The sequence below is a fragment of the Martes martes genome (assembly GCF_963455335.1).
Source record: "Martes martes genome assembly, chromosome: 13".
Classification (NCBI taxonomy): Eukaryota; Metazoa; Chordata; class Mammalia; order Carnivora; family Mustelidae; genus Martes; species Martes martes.
The window spans coordinates 82,893,534-82,910,946 of record NC_137901.1 but is presented as its reverse complement, the minus strand read 5'-3'; the positions used below and the strand labels follow the sequence as shown (position 1 = coordinate 82,910,946).

General features: G+C 51.8%; 1 protein-coding gene across 3 annotated transcripts in view; it reads left to right on the top strand.

Moving 5' to 3' along the window:
- Positions 1-17,413, top strand: part of TPCN1 (two pore segment channel 1) — a 57,032-nt gene that overhangs the window by 21,151 nt on the left and 18,468 nt on the right. For all 3 annotated transcript variants that reach the window (XM_080821333.1, XM_080821334.1, XM_080821335.1), the window contains exons 2-9: positions 5,890-6,005; positions 11,589-11,765; positions 12,142-12,255; positions 13,045-13,175; positions 14,005-14,093; positions 15,695-15,729; positions 16,394-16,452; positions 16,686-16,785. In XM_080821333.1, the coding sequence (XP_080677459.1) occupies positions 5,890-6,005; positions 11,589-11,765; positions 12,142-12,255; positions 13,045-13,175; positions 14,005-14,093; positions 15,695-15,729; positions 16,394-16,452; positions 16,686-16,785 (821 nt within the window). The remainder of the gene's footprint in view (positions 1-5,889; positions 6,006-11,588; positions 11,766-12,141; positions 12,256-13,044; positions 13,176-14,004; positions 14,094-15,694; positions 15,730-16,393; positions 16,453-16,685; positions 16,786-17,413) is intronic.

Here is a 17,413-nt window from a genome sequence, read left to right as displayed (position 1 = left end):
CAGGGCGTTGTTGGTCAGCCCTGCAGCACGTCTGCTTTCGCATGCCAGCCAGCCCTGTGTGATCTGTGGCTTTGGAGCTCACGTTTTATCTCTGCGGTGCTCACTGTCATGTGGGGCCCCCCATGTCCTCAGCGCACCTTAGGAACCGGCTGCCCTCCGGAGCCCAGCCCATGAGCGCCAGGCCGACGAGCCACCCGTCTGTTAGAGCTTGGGAAGGACTGCGATTCTAAAGACACCTGCTTGCCAGGATGCATATAGCTCCTTGTAGGACGAAGTCTGAGTTTTTCCTGAGGGCAAGCCATTATGAGATTTTAAGCAACAGAGCACCTGAGGGCAAGCCATTATGAGATTTTAAGCAACAGAGCACGTTCCCTGTTGATGCTTTGCCGACCTCATCCTCCAACAAGATGCCTGGGGTCAGGAGGCCGGGAGAGGCTGGGGCAGCGAGAGCCGGTCTGGGGGCTGTTGCTGTCTTATAGGTGAAAGGCAGGGACCAGCGAAGGTGGGGAGTGGATTTGGGTCTCAGAGAGGAGACGCTGCCAGAGCTGGGGCCTCACTGGCCATGGAGAGAAAGGCGATGTCAAAGTTTTCCATCAAAGCCTGGAAGCCCGGTCCTGCTCCCCATCCCAGTGGTCCCTGTGGATTTCAGAAATGGAGGGAGCTGTTGTTTGTGGCTTAGAGGGGAAGATGCCATGGGGCACCTGGTCCTAGGCAAAACCCGCTGGTGTGAGTGTGAGCGAGGTGCGCGGGTGGCAAGGAGCGGCCTGCACTGGGCGATGCGATAGCCGCCCCCCACCGCCAACCCCATCACAGTGGTGTGCGCCGGAAGTGGTGAAGGCCAGAGGGGAGAAACCAGGAGGGCTGAGGGAGCTCCTGGGTGTGAGGAAGAAGCCAGATCCATCTGCTGAGAGCCCTGAGAGGAAGGAAGGGCCAAGAAAGTTCGCACAGAGGGTCTCCGAGGCAGAGGCTCACACAGATGCCAGCGTCCAGCACCGGCTGGGAGAGTGGCAGTAATGTCCGCTGCCATCTGTGCCAGCTCATCGCCGGCTACCCCACACCGGCCCCGTTATTTCTTCCACCTAGGACTGCTGCGGCGCAGGCGCAGGCTCCTGCCGTGGAGCGGGAAGGTCGTGGAGGACGGGCGCAGGCACGCGAGGGCACAGCGCCGTCCAGCTGCCTGCCGGCGGCTTCTCCTACCGGGGAGGCACGTTTTGGCTCCTGCTTCCCTGGTCCACAGCAGCATATCCGGGAAGGCGGTTCGACCTTCTGTCTGTGCCTAGGGCTTACTTCTTCCAGAAATGGAAACCGGGAGCGGAGTCGGGGAGCGTCGGCCTCGGGTAGAGAAGGACCGGAATGGTTGACAGCGAGCTGCAGCCAGATGGGCCACCTCCTGCTTGTAACTTCTTTGAGGGATGGAACTGCTGCTGTGTTTCATTCTTTTGGCACCACCCCGACACCCTTTCCAGGCTTCCATTTCCCGAGAAGAAACGGAAGAGGCATGTAGCCTGCTGATGAGGAACTAATCACCCAGTTAGGTATCCCAGCCCCGCTTCCTGCCCGCCGCTTGGCTTCAGGAAGGCACCTGGCCTTTCTGCGGGGTTGCCGGGAGCGTTACATAGGTCAGTGGGTATAAAGCACTTAGATGGGAGTCAGTTATCTATCGCTCTAGAGCAGAGCATCCGAAAACATAGTGCCTGAAGATAGCAGATGTTGCCTTGAGACATTTTGTGCAAAAGCCTACAGTTTGGGCAGGGCCCGGTGGAGGGGCTTATCTCCGTGCCACGCTGTGTCAGTTTGGACACTTGTCTGGGGTACAGGATCTGGTTTTGAGATGGTTCGTTCACCGGACTGGCAGGTTGCAGGCTGTTGGCTGGGGGCTCAGCTGATCTGTGGATGGGGGGCCTTGCTTCTTCTCCACAGGCCTCTCCGCCGCACAGCATGGTGGCTAGGTTGTAGGAGCAAGGTTCCCAGTAGAAAATGGGTGGGAGCGTTCTTATGACTTAGGCTCAGAAGTCATTAGCATTATGTCCTCCATCCTGCGTTGGTCAAGATAGGCACAGTCTCACCTGGTTTCAAGAGGGAGACACCCAGGCTCCACCCGTTTGTGGGGAAGTGGCAAGGTTCTAGAAGAGCACGTAGGATGAAAGATTGTGCCGTGGCTGAATTTGCAAAATACAGTCTGCCGCAGCCTAGGTTTTGGCATGTGGTAAGCCTCAATAAGTGTTTGTTACCATGGCTTTAAAGGCATCATCCGCTGTCCTTCTTTGCAGACTCCTCTCTCTTAGAGTTGGTCATGGAGCATAGGAGTTAAATGCATCTGTCCTGGAGCCAGGCTTCCCAGGGTCAAATCCTGGCTTGGCCCCTTAGAGCTGTGTGACCTTGGCTGAATTGCTTAACGTCCTTGTACAGTAGCGTTTATGACCGTACATACAGCTTGGGATTGTGAGCACAAAGCACAGAGCCCACGAGTAGTGTTAACTCTTTCCTGTTCTTATGTGCTTCGGCTGGTGCAGTGCCTTCTAGGAAGATTCTTGTGGTTAGACATCCTCGCAATGGAGATGAGGCATGTTCCGGGTTAGGTCTGTGAACTGGAAATCCCTGCGTTTCCAGAAGCCTGAAGTTTGGGAGGGGAGAGAGGGAAGTGTACCGTTAAACGGGTAAGGTTCTTATCCTATACATGAGGTGACACAGTATCGCTTGACCATAGACTGTGGTAAATTAAAAATGTGTACCATAAACCCTAAAGCAACCTCCAAAAAAGCATTGTAGCTGAGCCAGCAAAGGAGATAAAATGGAATCATAATAAATATTCAGTGACCCAGAAGAAGGCAGAAGAAGAGAACAAAGAACAGATGGGACAACCATAAAAAGATAGCAAGACGATATATTTAAACCTAACCCTGTCAATAATTACATTAAATGTGAGTAATCTAAAAACACCAATTAAAAGGCAGAGATTTTTCAGACTGGGGGAAGGCAGCAAAATCAAACTATATGTTGCCCCCAAGAAACACTGTTTATTTATTTATTTTTTAAAGATTTTATTTATTTATTTGACAGAGAGAGAGAGATCACAAGCAGGCAGAGAGGCAGGCAGAGAGAGAGGAAGAAGCAGGCTCCCTGCTGAGCAGAGAGCCCAATGCAGGGCTCGATCCCAGGACCCTGAGACCATGACCTGAGCCGAAGGCAGAGGCTTAACCCACTGAGCCACCCAGGCGCCCCAAGAAACACTGTTTAAATATAAAGACACTAAGAGATTACAAGTAAAAGAATGGAAAATGCCACACTAATCCCTAATTGAAAGAAATAATCAAAAGCTGAAATAAAGACTTCAGATAGATAAAGACTTGGGTCTATTTAGAGAATGCATATATGTATATGTATATGTATATGTATGTATGTATGTGTATATATAAATATATATTCAAAAATAAGAAAATTAACCCTAAAAAAGAAACAAGTAAAAGATTTGAAGATGCTTCAACTAAAACATACAAATGGCAAATAGGCCTGTGGAAAGGCCCTCAAGATTATTAGCCCAAATACATATTAAAAGCTTTAGAACAAGATTAAGAGTATGGAGCGTGTTTGGTATGGGTGAGAGTGTGGAGGAACTGGGTCTCCCCTGCCCTGCAGGTCATTTGGAAAACAGTCTGGCAGTTTCTTAAGTTAAGCGTATGATCTAGCAATTTCACCCGTAGGTATTTACTGGAAAGAATTGAAAGCACATGTCCATACAAAGCCACGTGCATGCGTGTTCATAGCAGCTTCGTCTGAAACAGCCCCAAATTGGGTGCAATCACCTGGGTGTCCACCAGGTGAGCGGATGAACTGTGGTATGTCCATGTACTATGGAATACTGCTCAGCCAAAACACCGGAATGAGCTCCCGATACACCGAACAGCGTGGATGAATTTCAGAGTAGTTACGCTGAGGGAACAAAGTCAAACCAGGAAAGCATACGTACTCCGTGATCCCGTCTGTGTAAAATTCTGAGATGCAGATTCATCTAATAGTGACAGAGAGCACAGAGCAGTAATTGCCTGGGCATGGAGGGCAGGGGTGGGCATGAAGGGGTGATGGATGTGTGATCTTGATCGTAGTGATGGTTTCACAAGCGTGTGCATATATCAGAACGTACCAGATTGTGCGTTTTACTGTGTGTCAGATACACCTACATGAACTTGTTTTTAGAAGTGGGTGGAGAAGAGCTTTGCAGGACCCGGCTGCCCTTGGCTGGCCGTTCAAGCTTAGAAGGACCAGGTAGGACTCTGCAGCCATAGGACCCTTGCCAGTTTCCTCCCCTTTCCTGTCGGGTGGTGAGCTTTACACATTTGCTTCCTGCCACCTCTGTGCATATCTCCTTATCCAAACATAACTTCATTCTTTATTTTTCTGGAGGAGGATCAATTTGAGTGTGAATTTTGGGCAGCTCGAGTCTCATTCAAGATGATGACAAAACTTCCCAATAAATTAACAAGTTTAAAGTCATCTCTTAGCGCCTTTGCTTACCATGTATCAGTGGACACACGTGAGGGTTGTGACAAACCCAATTCAGACAGGCTTAACTATAAAAGGATCTTTATAGGCTCAGATTTTGGAAATGCTAGGAGGTCCATATCGGGCACATCTCAGTCCCAGGGTGGAACTAATGTTATCTCTGTGATTCTTATGTTCCCCTTCTCAGGCAGGATTCCCTCACATGGCGGTGGCAGAGGCAGCCACCTGCCCCAACAGGGAGAGAGCCCCTCCTTCCTGAGTGCTCCAGGAAAAGGTCCAAGTTCAGGGGCGCCTGGGTGGCTCAGTGGGTTAAAGCCTCTGCCTTCGGCTCAGGTCATGATCCCAGGGTCCTGGGATCGAGCCCCGCATCGGGCTCTCTGCTCGGCAGGGAGCCTGCTTCCCTCTCTCTCTCTCCGCCTGCTTCTCTGCCTACTTGTTGTTTCTGTCAAATAAATAAATAAAATCTTAAAAAGGTCCAAGTTCAGTCCTCATTAGCTGGGTGGAGATAGAATACCACGCCCCCCAGCCTGAATCATTGCCTGTGCAGGGAAATGAAGTGCTTTTGTTGCACCTGCCAGGAGCCAGGGATGGAGTCGGCTGGAGACAAAGCATGGGTGCAGAGTAGGGAGGGAGAGGATGTTCTCCAAAGGCAGATGGGTTCAGTGTTACTGAAAGTAAAGAGGCCTGGGTATCAGCAGGGAAAAACAAAAACAAAAACAGATGACCCTGCACCAGGAAACAAATCCAGTTATTTTTGTTTTAACCATGTAGAATATTAACATGCTTCCAAAAGTAAAAAATGTACAAAAAAGGGGCGCCTGGGTGGCTCAGTTGGTTAAGCGCCTGACTCTTGATTTCAGCTCAGGTCATGATCTCAGGGTCGTGAGATTGAGGCCCACATCTGGCTCTGCACTCACTGTGGAGTCTGCTTGAGATCCTCTCTCTCTTCCTCTCCCTCTCCTGATCACTCATTTGCTCTCTCTAAAATAAATAAATAAATCTTTAAAAAAAAGTGTTCAGAAGGATCACTCCCTTCGAGTGATACTTCTATGCTGCCCCCCACACCCCTTGTAAGTAAATGTATCCTTGTTTCTTTTTGTAAAGATTGATATCTGTATGTTTTCTTGTTTCCTCTCCGCCTTTTTTTTTTTTACACAAAAGATAGCATTTTATATGTGTTCTTTTGCACTCGCTTCTTTCATTTAACGAGAGAATGAGAAGCATTTTTAATTAGCCGTGCTAATCCTTGCTATTATTCCAGGGATTCGAGCACTGACTTGTAGATAATGGGATATATGTGTGAGCAGACGAGCCTTTCCTTCTGGTGAATAGTGTCTTTATTCTCTTGAGCCTGGGTTGTAAGTGAATCCCTCTCCCCTTCCTATGCAGATGGAGGCAGCTATGCCGTCCACGACTCCCGGACCCCCAGTCTAGGCTCAGGGGGTGAGAGTCCCACCGGACACAACTGGGAGATCAATTATCAAGAGGCCGCAATCTACCTCCAGGTGAGTCTCTCCGATCGGGATGTCTGTTTCCGGTGCCTATTGGCCGAATCGTGCAGCCAGGGCTCTTTTACGGCTCCAGAGCTCTGGCTTTGGTTCTTGTCCCGGCTCCATGTGTGAGCTTCTCATCTGTAAGGTGGGGAGAGCCTACGCGATCATGCTCAGACAAGCAGGGCAATGTGTGCGGACTTTGTGACCCCCAGCATGTGGCCCTGCCTGCCCCCGAGTCTCCCTGAGTCTATCCACTTGGCCTTGGGGCACACTGGCAGCCAGTTCCCGAGGGGGGAGTTTCTTTCTTTCTTTCTTTCTTTTTTATTTATTTATTTTTTTAAGATTTTTATTTCTTTATTTGACAGACATAGATCACAAGTGGGCAGAGAGGCAGGCAGAGAGAGAGCGGGGAGGAAGCAGGCTCCCCGCTGAGCAGAGAGCCCAATGCGGGGCTCGATCCCAGGACCCTGGGATCATGACCTGAGCCAAAGGCAGAGGCTTTAACCCACTGAGCCACCCAGGTGCCCCGGGGGAGTTTCTTTAAATATGTTACACTGTAGCAGGGGTTTGTTGCCCATTATGGGAACTTACAGACCTTTATTCCTTTCCTGTTAATTTGCTGTTGCTTTCAGGTTTGCTGTTTCTTGCTTGGTACTGGTAGTTGTTGTTTTTTTTTCTCTTTCAAAAAAAAAAATACTTTCTTTGTAGAAATAACACACGCTCATTGTGGTAAGTTTAGGCACAAAGGGGCTGTGGAAAATACATCCACCTAAGTCACTGTCAGCATTATTGAAGATTAATACATAGGTTTTATGTGTTTTGTAAAGTTAATTTTAAAGTCATAGTTGTATAGTCTTTTTTTTCCCCATAGCGTATAACAGAAGCTTTTTACTTTTTTTTAAAAGATTTTATTTATTTATTTGACAGAGATCACAAGAAGGCGGAGCGGCAGGCAGAGAGAGAGGGGGAAGCAGGCTCCCCGCCAAGCAGAGAGCCTGATATGGGACTCGATTCCAGGACCCTGGGATCATGACCCGAGCTGAAGGCAGAGGCTTTAACCCACTGAGCCACCTAGGCACTCCTGGAAGCTTTTTTCTTCTGTTATTATAACTCCTATAACAAATTTTAATGACTTTTATAATTATATCTGGTAAATGTATCCTAATTTACCTAAACTATCCTGATAAGGCTGGGTATTTTCCCTTTTTATGGTTCCCTTATTATATATTACGCATTTCCCTATTACAAATTATAATCCGAGGACCATCTACACAAAGACCTGTTTCCCTCTTTAATGTCCAGGATCGTTTTATTAGGAAAGCCTCTAGGAAGTGGAATTACCAGACGGGAAGCATCAACATTTTTAGGGCCCTTGATGTACAGTTATCGAGTGTTCTCCAAAAGGGGTATTGCCTCTTAACTGCCCGTCTCACTGTCTGCGCCATTGCCATTTTCATCTTGCCATTCTTGTCACTGTGAGATCTCTGTTTCTTGTGTGCATGGAGTAAGAATCTAGGTGAGGAAATGGAATCTTTCTGAAATTCATTTTAATAATAATTTCCCCTAATCTTTTCTCTTTGAAGCAGCTCTCACACTGCAAGTATGTGTTTGGTTACTTCTTTTGGAAGATTGCATTACGTTTGGATATTTGTTTGGTGATCGTTCAGTTGTCTTTATGCTTCTCATGTCTTTTTTTTTTTTTAAGATTTTATTTACTTATTTGACAGAGAGATCACAAGTAGGCAGAGAGTCAGGCAGAGAGAGAGAGAGAGAGAGAGGAGGAAGCAGGCTTCCCGCTGAGCAGAGAGCCCAACGTGGGCCTCGATTCCAGGACCCTGGGATCATGACCTGAGCCCAAGGCAGAGGCTTTAACCCACCAAGCCACCCAGGCACCCCTGCTGCTCATGTCTTATGTGGGGTCACACGAGTCGTACCCCTCAGCTGGTGCATTCTGACCCAAGTTGAAGCAATAGTAATGTTTCAGAGACGTTTTGGCGAGCTCAGGCACACCTGTTGATGATCTCGCAGAGTCCCCCAGGGTCACCCGTGCACTGTCACCTTCTCCGAGGTTGACTAGATGCTGGAGAAGAGCATGGGGTGGGTCAAAACACAGAGGTAGGATGGCCTGGGGGACTTCAGAAATCTGGTAATTCCTTCTCTCCTTAAGCGGCTGAGAACATTAGTGATAAAAATATCTATTTTTACGTGAGCCCCATTCTAACAATTGCCCCCCAAAGTGCTTTGATCGTCTTCCATTTACAGACTAGCAGCTGACACTGAGGGGAGCTAAAGGAGTCCAAGGCCTTCCAGCTAGTAGGTTACGAGCGTGGATTTAAACCTTGTCCAGCTCACCTCCAAACGACGCTCTTTATTCTCCACATTGTTCCTCCAGTTCTATAACTGACCACGTGTAACCATTTAAAAGTGGGCCATGTGAAAAAGAGGCCATAGAACGGCAGGTAGAGTGTGATAATTTTTGTGTAATATTTATACACACATACACACACACACTTAGGTTCATACACATATATAGCAACATACACCTGTGTGTGCACACACACATGTGCACACGGATTCCCCCATTCACATCTGGAAAGTTGTTCATCTAAATATTAAAGGTGATTATCTTTGGCTGACGGAATTTTTACTGCCTTATAATCCTGTGCGTTATTTGAATTATCTTACCAACAATGCATCATTTTTTAAAAATAATAAAAATAAAAACCATACCTGGATGCCTGGGAACATTAGTCGCGGCCATTTCTGGGGGTGGGTGGGCGTAGCCGGTGTCAGATGGTCTTTCTCCTGCTCTTCGGCTGAGTGGGCAGTCGGTGTGCTTGAGTAATTGGCCCCTTGCCGCCTGGAGGGTACCTGGGGCCTGTTGACTCCCTCATCTTCAGGAACCATGTGCTCTGCTCTGCTCCGCAATCCTTGGGCCTCTGAGACAGGACTGGTTTCCTGGGTGGAATTTTTGCCCCAGGGAGCAAAGAGCAAAGCCAGAAGTCATACACAACTGGCCTGTCTTATTTCTCCTAATCTAATTCGTGATCAGTGGCAAGGAAACAAGGCCAGTGTTCTCATCGCTCTATCCTTGGTGCTGGAGATCTTATATTCTGTCTCTGCTGGCAATTCTCTCGCCCTAGAGGTGAAACCCAAGCCCCCCTGTCAGTGGTTTCTGCTAGCCAGACCTTCATTCCTGGCTATTTACTGGAAGACATTACCCGAGAACTGCATTTCCTGGTAATCCAAGCCAGAAGCTTCCCAGGCCCCTCTCCGTGTCCCCCCAGCCACAGCGGTGCTGGTACAAACCACAGCTCTGCACAGATCACAGGACCAAGAGCCAGGCTTGCCCAGCATGCCCGCTGTTTGACTGTTGGGATGTTTGTTCCCTTTGTCTGGCCTGCCCCTGTCGGGAATGTGGTTTGTCTTTAGTTTTTGGTGATGAGGGCAGTGATGTGTCTGGCTTCGGGGAAGTGACTCGCTCCAGGCTACCTCACAAACCACAGCCGAGGGCAGAGCTCCCCTTCCCGCAGCCACTGGGCAGTTCCCCAGCCGGGCTACGGCCTGGAGAAGTGATCTCTGGCGGGAGTGGTTCATCCTATCAAACAGCCATGAAACACCTACTGTGTGTCGCAGGCACCATGCTGGGTGAGACCTGACAACATCCCTTGACTGGCCAGACGGCTTTCCACGGCACAGTGGGCCCCTCTGGGCCCAGAGCCCTCCTTCTGCTAGCCTGCGGCTTCGGCAGGAATCGCTGTGGTGTGTGTTCGTCTCTCCTCCCTGGGATAAGGGTTGTGGGCATGTGGAGGGTAACCTTTATCTCAGAAGAGCCAAATAGCTGGAAGAGTTGAAGGTCTGACTCATTCCAGGACAGCTGGATTGCTGCCAGAGGGCTCTGGGTCAGGGGACCTGGGTGTCCTTTCTGGTTCCGCCACTTCCCTCTCCAGGAAATGAAGCTGTTGGGAAGAGTCTAGCGGAGAATTGGTGCTGGAAGTGATGAGCCAGGTGCACTCGTGACGTTTGCGGCTGGATAACTCGTCCCCCGCCCTGTGCATTTGAGGGTGTTGGGTGGCATCCCTGGGATTGGCACACTAGTTGCCAGCGGCACCCCAGGGGTGAGGAGCGGATGTCTCCAGGCTGGGCTGGGTGAGGGGGCCTGGGGGGGGGCAGCGTTGCCCCTAGTTCAGAAGTGCTAAAGCTAGGCGATGCATGCAGAGCTTTACCAAGTAATTTCCACTCCGCACTGGCTGCTGGCTGGGGTGCAGATGCGACGGGGCGGGTGGGGCGGGGCGACCCTCCTCCCTGCGACCACTAGTTCCAGGGAGACAGTGAAGACCTCCCCCCACCACCAACCACCACCACCAGAAGGCTGACCCGAACGGGGAGGTGGCCCTGGAATGTCATCTGCTCGTAGTCACAGGTGGACCACTCCTGAGGCTCTGTCACTTAGTCCCCGTGTCAGCAGCTGGAGGCTAATCACGGAGCCCGAGCGTAGGACCCAGACGGCCTGGCTCCAGAAGCTCAGGCGCTACTGAAGCTTCTGTGCCTCGATTTTCTCATCTGTCAGATGGGGTAATAAGAGCACCCACCTGAGAGGGCCATGGTCAGGAGTGAAGGAGGATCTAGGGCTCAGGCAAGGGGCTGAGCACGGTGCCTGGTCTGGTGGGCACTCAGTTGGGGTCGGCCCCTGTCCCATTATCACTGGAGCACAAGGCCTGTCATTGTGCGGAGGTTAGGAAAGGAGGTGAAATAGTCAAGAAAGTACGAAGCAGAACATAAATATTTTGTGTGTGTGTGTGTGTGTGTGTGTGTCTGTGTGTGTGTGTACCTAATATATGATATAAGGTATTTTCAGGCTCCGTTTCTTCTCAGTGTTAGCATCATAATCATAATAACAGGCGACATCTGCCGGGAGCCTGCCATACCTCACACCCCGTCCTAAGTGTCTTGGGGGAGCCTAATGCGTAAGTACACGTGTTAGCCCCTTGGCAGTTGAAGTAGGGGAAGGAACTTTCTGAGTGTTCTCCAGGGAGGAGTGGGGAAGCAGGACTCTGCCGTGGTTGCTCACCCCAACCTCCAGTTTGTTACGTTCCACGGACACTTCTGAGCGCGGAGGCTGGCCGCTGAGGGGCTCACGTGTGTCGCCACTGTCCGTTCTCTTGGGGACTGTTCTTTGATTCTTTCAGGTGGTTTTTGGGAAGGAGCCCCATCAGCAGACTTGACAGGGGTGCAGTTTGGTGAAAATAATGCTTTTTTTTTTAAAAAAAAAAACTTTTTGTATTTGAAAGAGCAAGAGTGCAAGCAGAGGGAGAGGCAGGCAGAGGGAGAGGGAGAAGCAGGCTCCCCACGGAGCAAGGAGCCCGACGTGGGACTCAATCCCAGGACCCTGCGATTGTGACCTGAGCCTAGGGCAGACGCTTACCGACTGAGCCACCCAAGTGCCCTAAAGATAACACTTTTGATCTCCCATCATCTTCCATTTCTGGCCCGACTCTGCTTGTCCGCCGGTGGCCTCCTTCTCCTCTCCGCCCATGGCACCCCGAGGTGTCTTATCCCGAGGTCCATTCGCCCACCCTGCTCTTGTTTCCTCAGGAAGGCGAGAATAATGACAAGTTCTTCACCCACCCCAAGAACGCCAAAGCGCTGGCGGCCTACCTCTTCGCACACAACCACCTCTTCTACCTGATGGAGCTGTCCGCGGCCCTGCTACTGCTGCTGCTCTCCCTGTGCGAGGCCCCCGCCGTCCCCGCGCTCCGGCTCGGCATTTACGTGAGTGTCCGTCTCCGTGGCATACCTGACAGGGAACGTTCTGGAAGGGCACATACTAGGAGCGGATGTAAAAGAGAGCGGCCCGGTGGGTGGGGAGGGGAGGTCATAGAGGCCTCAGGAGCCACAGTGGATCACCAGTCTTGCCTGGGGTCCCTGCTAAAATGAATGCACCCCCACCCCCGTGATTTGGTTCACTGGTAAATTCCAGGGAGGGGTGCCATCTGATTGCCTCACTTAGGACCATGGGCCACACCTTGGTTCCCAGTGAGCACTGCACCTGATGAGCCCTGCCACACACCATCTCCAGCCTCGGGCAGGGGAGAGGGAGCCAGGGGGGCTGGTGATGCGCCATCTCCCCCACACCCTTTGGTTGCAGGTCCACGCGACCCTGGAGCTGTTCGCCCTGATGGTGGTTGTGTTTGAACTCTGCATGAAGTTGCGGTGGCTGGGCCTCCACACCTTCATCCGGCATAGACGGACCATGGTCAAGGTGATGGGTCCATCTCTGTATGGCATTGTCTTCCACGTCCCCGTCTAGCCTGTGTCTCCAGTTCAGTTCCACACCTCCCACGGGCTGAGCCCTGCCCTCAGAAGTGTGGTCCCCGGGCCCGTCCTCGCCTTATGGAGCCTTGCTCTGGAGGTCATGGTGCTGCTAACAGGAGCCACTGGGATTTGGCATCTAGTGTGTGCCAGGCCCTGGCACGACAGCCTCTGCGGGAGACGTGTTACTCTTCCTAGTTCACACCTTGCCACCCAGATGAGAATGGGACCTAAACCCCAGAGGCTTGGGATTCAAACCCAGGTCTGTCTGGCCTCCAAGCCCACTCTGAGCAGGCCAGTAACCTACGGCTCTGTCTGTGCAGTGAGTGGGAACACGGCAGAGTGCGCTTTGCTGCGTAAAAAGCACGCACACTTGTCCAGGAGAATGTGCCCAAGGAACGCCAGATCAGGAAGCCCTGCAGGCCCCAGTGGTGTGGGGCGAGCTGAAGGCAGAGGGTGGGCAGACGTGGTTGGGCAGAGTGGCAGCCACTCTGCCCGTCAAGCTGCTGGGAGCTCTGCCTGTGGCTTCCTTCTCCTAGGGCCACATGTCTGTGTCAGCAGCCACCGGGCTTGTCTCCAGGGGCTGCTTGAAGTCGGGGGAGACCCAAGAGAGCTGAAGAGAAGGGAAGGGCCTCTCAGGGCCAGAGTTGGCAGGACCTGGCCGGCCCTCTGTTCTGGGTATTTGGGAGGGAGGCTGGGTCGGAGGGGCTGATGGTGCTCTGTGCCTGTCCACCCCCAGACCTCCGTGCTAGTGGTGCAGTTCGTCGAGGCCATCGTGGTGTTGGTACGGCAGACGTCCCACGTGCGTGTGACCCGGGCGCTGCGCTGCATTTTCCTGGTGGACTGTCGGTACTGCGGGGGCGTCCGGCGGTAAGGCCTGGGGAACGAGGCGGTTGCTATCCTGGCCTGGCCTGGACCCTCTGGGCATGTGGAGCGGGACCCAGTGAGTCAAGTAGTGATGAGATGAGTCCTGCACACTGGGAGAACATAGCATGCGCACTTTCCTCAGCTGCACAACCCACATGGGGCAGAAGGCGGGAATCTGCTCACATTTTGGTTTCCTGGCACTGGGTCTGGGGCTTTCCCCGGCTTACCTGCCGCCTCCTGGGGCTGGCTTCTCTCTCTGAGCACATCAGTTGCTTAAACACAGCAGCGGCGGCAGCCCAACTCCAACTTGGCAGGCTGACACCCCCACTGAGCCTGGGGGGCTGGACTCAGCCTGCCCACCAGCCTGGAGATAAGCATAGTTCTGAAGGATCCATCTGGAAAATCTCTTGGCTGGGACACCGTTGATGAGAGCAGACTAGCAGTTCATTCTTCAGGCCCATCCTCAAAGCTGGAAGCCAGTGTCCCAGGAGCAGGTGGCCCCGAAATGTCTCTGTGCATCCCACTTCCCGCTCAGGGAAGCTTTGTGGCCGAGGCCGTGCACTTGGCCTTCTGGCCTTCCCTCCATCCCTCACAGGGCATTGTCTTCTGGGGCTCCACGAGCAGGGGGTGGGGCTGCGTGTGCCGTACCTGCCCCGGTCTTCCCTGTCACCTCCCGAGTGCAAGTCCTTCGGGAAAACATGAAGCGTGATGTCACAGACCAGGGTGCAGTGGGACTTAGTGTGTGAATCAGGAGCCCCAGGTCCCCATCTCGCCCCTGGAATCCCAGACAGCACTCCCCGCTTCACCCCTTCCTGCCCCGCTCTCTCCGCAGCAACCTGCGCCAGATCTTCCAGTCCCTGCCGCCCTTCATGGACATCCTCCTGCTGCTCCTCTTCTTCATGGTCATTTTTGCCATCCTTGGTGAGTCCCCACACCCCAGGGCCCGGGCGGCCCCTGAACATCGAGTCCACGGTCGAAGGAGCATTGACTTTGACATTGTTAGAAGTCCAGAAAGGAAAAAACAAAACAAAACAAGAAGTCCAGAAAGGTCTCACAAGTGCTTCAACTTAGGAGATCCACTCTTAGGAATAAAACGGGAGCCACGCTGTATTTTTCCGCGAGGTCAGTTCCCTTTCCCGTCAGAGCTCCCGCCTGACCTAGGCTACCATCGCACCCATGTATCTCTATAGTTACACTTCCTGTTTCCTTAAACCACAAGTAAGTGCGATTGCTTTGCATACTGAAGCATCTTCCATAAGTGATCACGTAACGTGCGTGTGCGCTTCTGCGAAGTTTCTTCCGTTCTCACTATTACACATCACACTGCTGGGAATGCTCGCACATCTGTGAGAGTTTGTCTAGGACGTGTGCCTGGGGCGGGAGCATGTGCACATTTCAGCCTCCCCAGGTTCAAAAGCAAGATCATGGCCTTTCTAACCCTGAGGAAGCCTTGTCTCTTCAGATAAGGCCAAGTATTAATGTGACAGCCACATCCAGACACAGGGCTTAGACAGTGGAGACCTTGGGACATGGCTGGGAAGCCTGGAGTCTCTTCTCTGGTTCTGGGATGGTGAAGACAGGGGAACCAGAGAGCCCTGCCTCTAAGGCCCGTGCCTCAGGCCCTTCTGATTGCTGTGTCCTGAGCCATTTGGCTCCCGCGTCTCCTCCTGCCCTCCCCCCTACAAACCCCCGGTCTCTACAGAATTCCCTTTCTGCTCCAAGGGGGCTACTTCTCCTGAGGTCAGAGCTTCTCCCCTTTCCCCACTCAGAACTTCGAGGACTCAGGGAATAGCCTATTCCAAGAGGGAGGCTACTGGTGGTCCCACCCCGGAACCCTGGGCCATAGGAGAACAAGGGGATCCCTTCGGAATTGTTACTTGGCTGTCCTGTTCCCCAGACCAAAATGCAAACGGGCAGTCTGGTTTCCAAATCCAGCCTTGGTCTGAAGATGTTAAGCTAACATTTAAAAATTAGATTTCTTGCCTGAAAATATAGATTTCCAGCCTTGAGAATTTTTTTGATCTTTTTTTTAAATTAACAAATTGGAGATGGGATCGACATATAACATCATATTAGTTTTGGAGGCACAACATAACGACTTGATACTTGTGTATATCATGATCCCCACAGTAAGTCTTGTTAACAGCCGTCCCCATACAGTTACAATTTTTTTTCTTGTGATGAGAACTTTCAAACAGATGATATATGATCAACTCTCTGAGCAACTTCCAAATATATGATAGTGTTGTTAACTAGCCATCGTGCTGTACGTGTGGACTTTTCAAACAGTAGACTCAGTGGTTCTTGGGCCACATTTCCAAAGGGCAACATTTCTGCCATGTCCAAGCACACCTGCTCCTTTAGACAGAGCACGGAGTGTTTTCCAGAATGCCCCAGTCCCTACCACTCCCTGATGCTCTCCCTTTGTCCCCCTGCACTCATTTACATTTGTGCAATCCTTTGATGTCTGGGTTGGGGGTCCTCTGCTCTAACCTTTTTTTATGTTTTCTGCCACCTTCTAGGTTTCTACTTGTTCTCCCCTAATCCTTCAGACCCTGTAAGTAATCTCTGTATTTGTCTTTCTTTTTTTGTTGTTATTCTTTGTGTTTTTTAAAATTTTTTGTTTGATGTTATTTGTTTGTTTGCTTGTTTTTAGAGAGAGAGAGCACATGCATGCGTGGGAGGGGGGCAGAGGGAGAGAGAGAATCTTAAGCAGTTTCCACGCCAATGTGGGGCTTGATCCCACGACCCTGAGATCATGACCTGAGCTGAAATCAAGAGTCAGTTGCTTAACCGATCAAGCCATCCAGGCATCCCTATCTGTTTCCTTTTTTTATGTGGGGTCTTTCCCCTCAGGGGAATGTTTGACCATGGCCACATTAGGAAGGTCTCTCAGCATAATTTATGGTGCTGGAAAGCTCCTGTCACCCATGCTTGAGCTGCTCCCTTCTTTAAGCGCCAAGGGAATCCCCCTTCCTGCCCTTGAGACACGTTTCCAGGATCATAGTCCCAGTCAGTTGTCTGCTGCCAGAAGCACAGAGTTCAGGAAGGCAGAGGCGGCTGGACTCCACATTTGCTCCTTCCTCTGTCCTCCTCAGGATTCCTTGGGAGGAGGCAGAGTTGGTGGGGTGGGGAGGGGAGGAGCAGGCCAGGGCGCTCCAGGTGGCCCATGGCGGCCTGTTTCTGGTGCCAGTGCATTCTTCTGCCTTCTTTCCCTACAGTACTTCAGCACGCTGGAGAACAGCATTGTCAGTCTGTTTGTCCTTCTGACCACAGCCAAGTGAGTGTGGGCTCTGCTTGGGCCTGGGCCCTCTGCCGGTGCCCCAGGGTCTTCTTTTTTCAGCCAAGAATGTTCCACACCTGAGCGCAGACAGGTGCCCGGGGATGGGGGTGGCCCGATGAGCTCGAAGCCATGGACTGAGAGGAGGGAAGGCAGAAAAGAGAGATGTCCTCTGGGAGGATGGAGACAGGGAGAAACATGTGGGGCCCTGCGGTAATGCTCTGCATATCCAGTTTCCCAGACGTGATGATGCCCTCCTATTCCCGAAACCCCTGGTCCTGTGTCTTCTTCATCGTCTACCTCTCCATCGAGCTGTACTTCATCATGAACCTGGTGAGTGAGCACACGTCTCGCCCCCTCGGAGCTGCCATCCCAGCCGGCACAGCACTGGGCACCGAGGGGATGAAGTAGAGACCGCTCGTGGCCTCCTTTGGGGAGGGGTCCCAGGCCATGGTCAAGTGTGGCGTGGCGGCAGACGCCCTGTCGGGACCTGAGTTCCACTGCTTACAGGGGTGTGGCCTCCCCAGGGTGGTGCTGCTGAGCCGTTAGCCTGGAGCCAGCCCACTAGGTCAGGCCACCTGGGGCTCTTTGTTCTCTGGCAAACACGTGTCAGAATAACTATAAAAGCTGGTTGGGGCGCCTGGTGGCCCAGTCGGTTGAGTGACCACCTCTTGATTTCAGCTCAGGTCATGATCTAAGGGTTGTGAGATCCGCCCCCCCTTTCTCCCCTTCCTGCACACACATGTGTTCTCGCTCTCTTCCTCTAAATAAATAAACAAATAAAAGAACTATGAAAGCCGTGGCCAGGCACTGGGCAAAGTGCTTTATATATGAGGATTAAATGATTTATCACAAAACCCCCGGAGCTACTATTATGATTCTCAGCATACCGACGTGGAAACTGGGGGCCAGAGCAGCACAGTGACTTGCCCGCAGCTGCACAGCGCAGGGCGGCCCGGTG